The following is an 11,424-nucleotide window of genomic DNA, read 5'->3' as shown; positions in this document are numbered from 1 at the left end:
AGTGGAGCCAAAGCCAGGCTGTTGCCGCAGGAGGACACGCGGTGGTGCCGCGTAGGGGAGCTGGTCGCTCCGCTGTTATCCCTGGTGCACGGGCGAGGGTTGGGCCCCCTCCGCTCGTCGCCAATGTTGTGCGCTACGCTGTGGGGTGCCTGGGGCCTGGCATAGGCCTGCTGGGTAGCGCGTGGGCAGGTCACGCAGCAGCGAATAACCCACACCGACACTGGATAACAGTCGGAAGTGACGCCCCCGAGCAGACGTCATCCTTTTATTGAACCCCGCAGGCCACGCCTGGCCTGCGGATGTAGGGATGTGTGTGTGCGTGCAGCGACTAGACCGCTGCCGGCATTACATCTTGTACTTACTACCACTCCTATGTGATTTTAGAGTTTATCTGTTTTTATCTCTTCCTTGAGTGACTTTACAACTTGTACTCTTGCAATTTTTCCCTCCTTTCACTCCACTTGTATATTTGCACTTTTTTCTCTGTGTTCTGTTTGTATCTGTTGTGTAACTCATGTAATCCAAAGTCCTTATGTAACGCAACTGGTACTTTTGTAAAGCGCTCTGACACCTTCGGGTAATGTTCGCGCTATATAAAATCGCATACAATAAAATAAATAAATAAACAACTTCCCCGTGCAGCAGCGGGAAAGGGGGCGGTGACGCGTGCCGGGGCGCGTGACTGCTTCGTGCTGCCCGGCCGAGGCGAGGCCCCGCCCAGGACCTGGATCCACTTCCCTTCTCCTGTAACTGTCTGCGGGCTCGCAATCAGAGACGGTCTCTCCTCTCACCTACCGGTACCCCTCGAGTGACCGTTCCCACTCCGTCCCGCGGACCATGGCCTCGCTGGAGCAGGTCCGCCGCCGGCTGGAGGAGGCCGGACAGCCGCAGCTCCTGCGCTTCTGGCCGGAGCTCGGTCCGGAGGGGCGTGCGGCGCTGCTCGCGGAGCTGTCCGCGCTGGATCCGCGGGAGCTGCGAGAGCACTGCCGGGGGGCAGCCGAGGCGGGGGCCCGCGGGGACGGGGCCGACCAGGGGACGCGGAAAATGGAGCCCCTGCCTCCCGAGCTCCTGGGCAGTGTCCGCCGCAGCGACCCAGAGTCCCTGGCGAGCTGGGAGCAGGAAGGTCAGTTCGGAGCTTCCGAGAGGGATGTACTGTACGTGCGGTCTAAAAGTGATCTTTGTGATGATACATGATGACGTGCTGCCAACAGACTACACCAAGTCTGTGCCGTGTTTACCTCGGGACACAACAAGTGTCACTTTCTGAGGCTAATCAGAGTCTGTAGTGAAGAGTGTGTAGTGACTTGTGTGTAAGTATTGTATTGTAATTGCATTTATATAGCGCTCACTACCTCTGACGAGGCGTCGAAGCGCATTTTCGGCGAGTAGCGGGGCCCATAGAGGATTAGTGTTGAAGTAGTATAGTGAAACATGCAAGTGCATTTTAAGTGGTGGATAGGTTAGTCAGTTATTTGGATTTGGGATGATAGCAGAACGGTAGAGGAGGAAAAAGGTTTGTATTTATATAGCTCTTGTTGACAGTGGTGGATATTTAGTCAGTTATTTGGAGTGAGAAGTAGTACTAAATAGTTTTCGTACATCGCTAAGTATGGCACTTGAAAGCGGTTTCTAACCAGTGCAATTAGCGGCGGATATTCCTAATCAATGCCCCCACCCATGTAAGATAACAGGATGAGTTTGAGTGAAAAGCTTAGATTTGCCGAGATTGGAAACAATGGATATGCAAGTAACACCGCATTTGTCAGCGGCGAGCTTTTAGCTTATGAAGTATGCTGCCGGCATCAAATACCAAGGGCCCAGTGTGTTTCGAAATTACCTTTATTCTGTGTAGATCAGTTTTGACCAAGTTTTTCCTGCGCTGAATTTTCAGGGTTTTTTTCCCGCAGAAAGGATAGCTGCTTAAATCTGGTGGGCGACCATACGTATCTTTATTTTGAGGATGGGCCCTGTACTTCATTTTGCTCTATCGCGGCATCACTACTTGCTCTTACGTTATCACTCTTTCTCCGTGAATCCGGGGAGGCGGCCCTAGCTCTCTCAGTACAGGATGTGCTGCTCCTATTTGAAGGGAAGTGCTGTGATTATTTCAGCGTTCTTTACAATTGTGTGTTCCTCCGAAATAATGTAGTTTATTGGAGGGAATAATACAATTTTAACTGCCATGGAATATCAATATGGATTTGGCAGCATACACTAATGGAAATACAGCTTTCGGGTGGAAACATTTAAAGAAAAATCTGTTGTTTTTTTGTGCCCGGCATATTTCAGTTTCTCGCATTTCTCTTATGAAATGCCTCGTTCGAAATGCAATTTGACGGTCTATGGAATTTTCCACGCTAGAAGCTTTTAGTCGAGGCCGTGCAGATAGACCGCTGTGCCATCCAGGCCTGACCCACCCCCACATTTGAGGTTCTGTATTGCCATTACTGATACCGTCAATCTGTTCGTCTATCGAGGTTGCTCAGTGTTTTCTTTTGCATAAAACTGAGCTGCAGGTTCTGCTGGCCACAGTAAAGTTTGACTACAAGTTTTTCAAGGCATCTGACAGGGAGACTGATAGCTCGATAACTAGCGCAGGGCACGTCTTTTTAGTTTTGGTAGTAGGCAGGACTTTTTGATTCCGCCAACATTATATGTATAATATAATTGTATGGGCTTTCAGCCAGACATCTTTATTCATTGGTCTGTTACTGTGGCATTTACACGTTTCTTCTGCCCATTATAGCATGAGCAACAGTGTAGGAAAGTGGGTTTCTGTTGCATCAGAAATCTGGCAAAAAGGAGGGGCTTACTGCACTTTGAGTGTGTGCTGGGAATCTCCTAACCAGGCCCCAGCACCTTTGTTCTTTCCCATAACTGTACCATTGTTTCCACAATTGGTACACCTCTGGGCCACCTATAATTCCATGTTAAAAGGTACCAGTGGTACTGAGTGCCTCGTGACCAGAGAGCATCCCTTAGGGCTGTAGCATGTATTGTACCACTGGAGAAAAGTACGATCTGCTTTCATGGTTACCCTCACTTTGTCCTTGATATCAGTCTAATTTTGATCTAGTCTGACCGGGATCCTGAAAATCAGGATCCCAGTCACTGAGCTTCCTCCCTAAATTGACCCTGATAAGTACTTATGTACATCCACAATTGGCTACTGGTGTATACCCATGTAAGTCCCTAGCCTATGGTGCTAAGGTACCCAGGGCATAGGTACACCAGGGGTCTCCCATGGGCTGCAGCATGTGTTGTGCCACCCTTTGAAGTCCACGGGCCTGCCAAATCACCCTGTGCGAGTTTGTGCTAGCGCCACTCACAACAGATGTTTCCTTACAGCTGAGGTCACTACACTTAAAACCTAAATCATCCCTATGGCAGGCTCCTCATTCCTGAGGGCAGGGTGTTTGGTTATAAGTGTGAGGGTGCCCCTTCATGAGCAGGACATCCCTACAAACACCACCCTAATGGATCAAGTTCGCGCTCTATAGTTCAAGTTCGATCATTTGTATAGCGCACTACTCACCCAGAGGGTCTCAAGGCGCTAGGGGAAGGGGTATATTATTTGTCGAATAGCCAGGTTTTCAGTTCTTTTCTGAATGAGATGTGGTTCTGAGTAAGGCGGAGGTGGGTGGCGAGTGAGTTCCAGGTCTTGGCAGCCAGAAAGGAGAAGGATCTGCCACCCATGCTGGATTTCTGGATGCGCGCACACTGCGGCGAGGGCTTGATTGGACGATCTTAATTGGCGGGTGGGTTTGTAGAAGGACAGTCGAGTGTTGAGGCATTCGGGTCCTAGATTGTAGAGGGCCTTGTGAGCTTGGGTGAGAAGGCGGAAAGTAATTATTTTGTTGACGGGAAGCCAGTGGAGGTCTTTTAGATGTCCGGTAATGTGATCTTGGCGCGGGATGTCTAATATGAGTCTCGCTGACGCGTTTTGGATGTGCTGGAGTTTTTTCTGTAGTTTTGTTGTGATTCCGGCGTAAAGTGTGTTACCATAGTCCAGCCGACTCGTGACCAGTGCGTGGGTAACAGTTTTTCTTGTCTCGAGGGGGATCCAGCGGAAGATCTTTTTGAGAATGCGAAGTACGTTGAAGCAGGAGGACGAGACGGCGTTGACTTGTCTGGACATTGAGAGAGAGGAGCCTAGGATGAAGCCTAGGTTACGTGCATGGTCTGTGGGTGTGGGTGCTGTGCCCAGAGCGGAAGGCCACCAAGAGTCGTCCCAGGCTGAGGGGGAAGATCCTAGGATGAGCACCTCCGTTTTGTCTGAGTTGAGTTTTAGACTGCTTTGTTTCATCCATTCGGCAACTTCTTTCATGCCTTCGTGAAGATTGGTTTTGGCGGTGTTGTGGTCTTTGGTGAGGGAAAGGATTAGCTGGGTGTCGTCGGCGTAAGAGATGATGTTAAGGTTGTGTTGTCGTGCGATGGATGCGAGAGGACTTATGTAGACGTTGAAGAGGGTGGGGCTGAGTGAGGATCCTTGAGGTACGCCGCAAATGACTTCGGTGGCCTCTGAGTAGAATGGGGGAAGACGGACTCTTTGAGTTCTCCCGGCGAGGAATGAGATGATCCAGTCAAAGGCTTTTCCTTGTATGCCGATGTTGCCCCACAACTAACACATACACACTGCCATTGCAGGCTATGTGTTGTGGTGTGGCTAAACTAAGAGTCAACATGGCACACCTTCCTGGGTACCATGCCTACACATGACTGCCGGTGGCATAGTTAATACTGGAATCCTAACCAGGGTTCAAGTTGACATAATACATGCATTCAATTTTTAAGGCCTAAAAAAACATTCTAATGTGAGAAATGTGAAAAGATATGAGAGAAAAAAACCCCACAAAAAGCATTTTCATTGAAGAAACAGAAGATGAAGAGAAAAAGAAAGAAACCTATGTGTGAATGTACATAATTAATGGAAAATGTTTTTATTAACAATAATAAATAGTTAAATCTGTAAACATATGACAAAAAAAAGCGCTCAAATTAATACACAAAACAAGACCTATAAACAGTGCCAGGAGTAGACAAACCAGTGGCTGAGGAAAAAGGTTTACAAAAATAGAAGTTCTGGACAACACTGAAACAACACAAAGCAAACAATGCGTCCTCTTCAATTTTCGGCCACATCTGTGCATCAACGGCGTTTTGACCATAGTAAAACTAATTGGTCATCATCAGGACAAACGATAATTCTATGAGCGTCCGTACCGATTTCAATTAAACATCTAAAGACAAAAATATTTACATAGGTATCCAAGCCTTCAAGGGTTATATTACAACAGAAAATAAAGGACAGAATCCATTTCTCTAAAGAAAAAGGCGACGGGAGACAAAAAATAATGAGGCAAAAAATGATTGCCATCACCAAGAAGAAAGGGGGAGTGGGGAGGTGAAAGGTGAACCGTCTTCAAAACCAATAAGTGTAGAAAGAATTGTTTCAGTTCTGTCCTGAACTTCTGATTTTTGTAAACTTTTTTCCTCAGCCACTGATTTGTCTACACATTGCACTGTTTATAGGTCTTGTTTTGTGTATTATGTTGAGCTCCTTTTAATTGTATATGTTTACTAATTGAACTATTTATTAGAGTTAATAAAAACTTTGCCATGAATTGTATACATTCACACTTGGGTTTCTTTCTTTTTCTCTTTTCTTCTTTCTATTATGTTTCTTCAATGATTTTTTTTTTCTCTCGTATCTTTTCATATTTCTCACATTAGAATGTTTCTTTAGGTCTTAAAAATTGGATGCATGTATTATGTCAACTTGAACCCTTGTTGGAGATTCCAGTATTGTTTGCCCCTGGGTCAGGTTTTCATGGCTGCACCTGTTGTTGACAATTATTGTGGCATAGTTAAGTCATCCCTCTGGCAGACCTTACAGCCCTAAAGTAGGGGGGCACTATACCACAGGTGAGGGCATAACTGCATGAGCAGTATGCCCTGGCAGTGGCTGATTCCTTTCCTGGGGCACTGTAAGTGGAGTGAAGCCATTTTGAGTGGTAAACAACCTTGACCCGCGCATCCATCACCCCGCATGTTGTTACAACGTGGTCAATACAATGACTGCTTTGTAACAATGCATTTCATTACCCCGCAAGCCGTAACAACGATTTGCGGAGGGGGGAGAAGGTGTTGGATTTTAAATCCCTGCTGTCCGCACAGACTGGAGTTGGAATAGTGAATTATACTATAGCAACATCCAGTTCCCCCTCCGCCAGTCGTTGTTACGACTTGCGGGGTAATTGTATCCGTTGTTACATCGTGGTCGTTCTAACAAATGGGTTGTAAGAACATGCGGGGTAACGGGATGCGGGGTCAAGAGGCATATTCATTTTGAGCACATGGGCTGGGAGTTTGTCATTACGAACTCCACAGTTCCATGATGGCTTTACTGAAAACTGGGAAGTTTGGTATCAAACTTCTCAGCATAATAAACTCACACTGATGCCAGTTTTGGATTTATTGTTAAGTACACTTAGAGGGCATCTTAAAGATGCCCTCTGAAAAACAACCATCTTCTAGTGTATTGGCTGACTGGTCACCGCCAGCCAGCCACCACCAGACAGGTTTATGGCCTCATGGGGTGAGCGCCTTTGTACTCTCGGAGGTCAGGAACAAAGCCTGCTCTGGGTGGAGGTGTATCACACCTCCCCCTTGCAGGAGCAGCAACACTTGGCGGTGAGCCTTAAAGGCTTTCACCTTGTGATGTATTGATTTGGGCAGCTCCAGCTAGTGGAGATGCCCACCCCCCCTGCCAGGTCCAACGTTTGGTGGCAGGACAGGCAGGAAAATTAGTAAGTAAAGTAGGGGTGTCCACCTCAGCCTCATACACCCCGAGGGTCACCAGGAGCTGAGGTGAACCCCTCTTTTTGAAATTTTCCATCTTGAATTAGACCCAATGGGAACAGGGATGTGCCCCTCTCTCCAAAGGGAGGGGAAATCCAAAGGGTGTAAGTACCAGAGAGAGGGCACCCTAGAGGACAGTTGCCATTAGCTACTGCCCCTCAAACTCAGTAACACCCTTACATTTAGTAGTTAAGGACTCACTTGAACCTTGTTCCTCAGATTTGTTGGCCTAAGACGTAGGACCAAAAAGCCGTGCAGCAGTGGAGAAGACGACAACTGACTTTGCCCCAGCCCTACCGGCCAGTCTCCTCTTTCAGCGACCCTGCTTCAAGAGACAGGCGTGCCCCGCATCCAGAAACCGCAAGAACCCCCGGAGGACCTGTGCTGTGTATAACAAAGACTTTTGTCTACCGTGGACACAGGATTTGTCCAGCCAAGAAACCAACTTAAGGACTCTGGATCCAGGCGGATCTGCAACACTTGCACCTGACACCTCCGCCCTGAGTCTTGGTGGCCCACCGACCCAGTGAAGTCTCCCCTGCTATCCTGACCTCCACCTTGACGGCTGCAACCTCAACCTGAAGGGTGACTCCGACCAGAGCTGGTGAGAACTGGACGCCCAAAAGGCACTCCTGCACCCGCGCCCCCCAACCTTGGTGTGCCCAACTGATGTTGCCCTGGCATCCACCCACTATTCAACTTACCTCGCCAGTCATTGGATTCCTTCATCCAACCTCCGGAACCAAGCCTGCCTCTGTTTTCCCCAATCACAGATCTCTATTGATTTCAACGAAGCCCGCAAAGCCTTCTTTGCACTCTCCACCCGACCGCCATTGTGCTGCTGATGGTGCAATCTCCTTGTTCTTTGGTGGCCCCTCCATTGCTGATCTTAACCCCCAGAGCCTGTGTCCCCGAGCCCCAGGTACTTACCTGTAACCTGGCCTCTTCGAGATGCCCCCAGCCTCCATAGGATATCATTGGTCCCAATGACCTCTGCACCTGTCCGTCCAGTGCCACTGGTGGTGCAGGTCCTGCTTGGTCAGACCCTGGCCCAGTGTTGACTCAAACCCCCGGAGACTGAACTTGATAACAGCTTACTTACCTGTAAGTTAGGCACCTGCATTTTTCCAATAGGATTGCATTAGTTTCTCACTGCATTGTACTAAGTGTGATCCTGAAAATAAGTATCACTTTCTGTATTGAAAAGCATTTCTTGCACATGTAAAGTATTGTTTAATGCTGTGCCAGTAATTTGGCAGTATTGCACAAAAGTACTTACTTGTAACAGAGTTCAACTTGGTTCCTAGAAATAAAAGTAACATATATAATATTTTTCTACAAACACTGGCCTGGAGTCAGACATGGAGTGTGTTCTGCCTTGTATGAGTGTACACCAAATGCATTCACACTACCCTCTGATAAGCCTAACTGATCAGCCCATCTACCACTATATTGAGAGTAAGGTATTATCTACTTTAACCGCTGCCATACCTTTGGAGACACGCTGGACTCTGTGCACGCTATACTTCTTTTTGGTATAGTATATACAGAGCCAGCTTCCTACAAACAGCATTCTGCCATTTGCCAGGGAGCACATACATAAAGTAGTTCATATGGCATAGTAGCGTGTTTTTTGTGTCTCAAAAATATTTCAGTATTTAGCCATTTTTTTTAAAAAAAAGGTGACTAGGGCTCAGCAGCTTCCCCAACAATAAAAAGAAATTAGCAATATCATGAGAAAACAAGCAATAACAAAGTCAAAAGCCTAGTTGTCAATGCAATACCTAGTGGCTTCACCAATGCTTTTTAGGTCTCGCTATTCGATGCGCACGCATCGAGCTTGCGAGGATATAGGGCTTTAAACAAACTTTAACTGGGCGATTTGGTGCTGTGCCCGTGGCTTTTAGGTCAATGCGCATTGACCTAAAATGCGCGTGCACATCACCAAATCGTCATCTGTTCCCTCAGCCGCACTCCAGGCCCCTGCTGCTTTCACACCCTCTCCCCGCTCCGCCCCCTCCCCTGCCCGCCGTGTCGCATTTCTCCTCCCACCCTCCCCTTCTCTGCCTTCCCTCCGTCTTGGTTTTTTTTTTACCCGCTCCGCCCCCTCCCCTGCCCGCCGTGTCGCATTTCTCCCCCCCCCCTTCTCAGACTGTCCGGCACCCGCACTTCAGCAGTGGCGGCCACACACCACTCGTAGGACGATGCCATTGAACAATAATGGCGGTCGCTACTTGTTAGGTCTCGCTATTCGATGCACACGCATCAAGCTTGCGAGGATATAGGGCTTTAAACAAACTTTAACTAACTGGGCGATTTGGTGCTGTGCCCGTGGCTTTTAGGTCAATGCGCAAGCGCATTGACCTAAAATGCGCATGCACATCACCAAATCGCCGTCTGTTCCCTCAGCCGCACTCCAGGCCCCTGCTGCTTTCACACCCTCTCCCCGCTCCGCCCCCTCCCCTGCCCGCAGGGTCGCATTTCTCCTCCCCTTCTCTGCCTTCCCTCCGTCTTGTTTTTTTTTTTTTTTACCCGCTCCGCCCCCTCCCCTGCCCGCCGTGTCGCATTTCTCCCCCCCGCCCGCCCCCTTCTCAGACTGTCCGGCACCCGCACTTCAGCAGTAACGGCCACACACCACTCGTAGGACGATGCCATTGAACAATAATGGCGGTCGCTACTTGTTAACATAAGGTGCCATACCTGCTTTAGTGTGAAACATGCCTGGTATGCTTGCTTTGTCATAGAGCCTTGGTGCGTTGTGTAGTTGCTCAGAGCATGCCTGCTCTTTATGCCCTTTTCCTTTGCGTCTCTTGCCAGCTAGAGCCTGCCCTAAGCACGGGCTTCCCATAAACGGCAGCCTGACCACTTCTAATTACAGGACCCGTAGCAGGCTACCCTGGACAAGGTAAACGACGGACACGAGGCGCAGACCCTGTCACTAAGCAACCTCTCTCCTTTCCCTCTGCACAAATGCTCGCTTGGGCAGAGCAGCGGCCTTGCCTGTAAACTACTTCCTGTCCAGAAACAATTAGACATAGCATTGCAAATGCATCCTTGTAGCTCTTGACACAGGCAGCTAATTTCAGGCGGCGCTATTCATTGCAAATGCCATGCTCTCGGCCTGAGATCAGGCCTTTTTGCTGCAGCTGTAGACAAGAAAACTGTGTCAGGTGCCGTCTTCCTCACTGCACATGTGATGTCGCTGTATATAGTACCCATCGACAGCCAGGCTTCGTCACTGCAGATGGATGCCTGCTGCAAACAGCTAATTTCAGATGGTGGCCCTTTCGTTGCATATGGGCATCTACTGTAGGTTCACCTCCAGTCTCCAGCTGCACACTTGTCGACTTGGTGAGACCAAATATAGGATTTGTCAGGTTTTAAAACTACTAATTCGCATATGGATGAAATCTCTGAAAATGACACTTGTTGGTCAGAGGATGATGTAACATGAATTCACTCTGTGTTTTTATTTAACTCAATACCTCTGCCCAAAACCTCGCCAAAAATAAACATGGGAGAAGATGTGATTGGTACAAAATAAGTACCCCTCTGTATATAATAAAAATGCCATGCCACATCCACCACCGCATTCACCGCATCCACCACTGCATCCTCCACCACATCCACCACCACATCCACCATCACCACCACATCCACCATCACCTCCACATCCACCACCGCATCCACCACCGCATCCACCACCGCATCCACCACCCCATCCACCACCCCATCCACCACCCCATCCACCACCACATCCACCATCACCACCACATCCACCATCACCTCCACATCCACCATGACATCCACCGCCACATCCACCACCACATCCACACCCACCCCATCCACACCCACCCCATCCACACCCACCCCATCCACACCCACCCCATCCACCCCCACATCCACCCCCACATCCACCACCCCCACATCCACCACCACCACATCCACCACCACCAGATCCACCACCACCACATCTGTGTGTGTGTGTGTGTGTGTGGCTGTGTGTGTGTGTGTGTAGGTGCAAATGCAATGTTCTTGGATTTCCGTCATAATAAAATACACTGAACATAATCTTCACAAAAGTTATTTACAAACGTATAAGCTATTTCCATTATAAATTACAATAAATTTTATTTAAGTATTAATTATTTACAAAATTAAAAGCCATTGTTATTTGCAATATCAATACATCTAAGTCACGTAAACATTGTAACTGACAAAGCTATTACTTTTGCTATTTTCAAAACCAACACATAAATAAAAAATGAGTCATTTACAATACCAATTGCTCAAACTTTCCTAATGCGAGACCTATTGCATTTCCAATGCTTGTTTTATCTGTGTTCCTGGTGGCAAGATTACAAACCCACTTCAGTGTATTTGTAGTGGGCTATTTGTTGTGTAACCTGCATGTGTGTCTGGCTTACAAGTTATGGTGAGTGGGTGTGCTATGGCTTCTGTCATGGGCAACAGCACATCACATGCACCACAGCTGGTGGCTCTCATGCACCATGTAAGGCGATATTGGCCTATCAGTCTTGGGAGCATCCTAGAAACTACATT

At 48.1% G+C, this 11,424-nt stretch overlaps 1 protein-coding gene across 1 annotated transcript in view; it reads left to right on the top strand.

Annotated features, from left to right (window-relative positions):
• Positions 1-646: 646 nt before the first annotated feature.
• Positions 647-11,424, top strand: part of UAP1L1 (UDP-N-acetylglucosamine pyrophosphorylase 1 like 1) — a 292,017-nt gene continuing 281,239 nt past the window's right edge. The window contains exon 1 of the mRNA XM_086921152.1: positions 647-1,123. Coding sequence (XP_086777278.1) covers positions 838-1,123 — 286 coding nt within the window. The 5' untranslated portion in view covers positions 647-837. The remainder of the gene's footprint in view (positions 1,124-11,424) is intronic.

Source organism: Lissotriton vulgaris, chromosome 5 (genome assembly GCF_964263255.1).
Source record: "Lissotriton vulgaris chromosome 5, aLisVul1.2, whole genome shotgun sequence".
Classification (NCBI taxonomy): domain Eukaryota; kingdom Metazoa; phylum Chordata; class Amphibia; order Caudata; family Salamandridae; genus Lissotriton; species Lissotriton vulgaris.
Note: the sequence above shows the minus strand (reverse complement) of the source record. Positions and strands in the feature narration are given on the sequence as shown.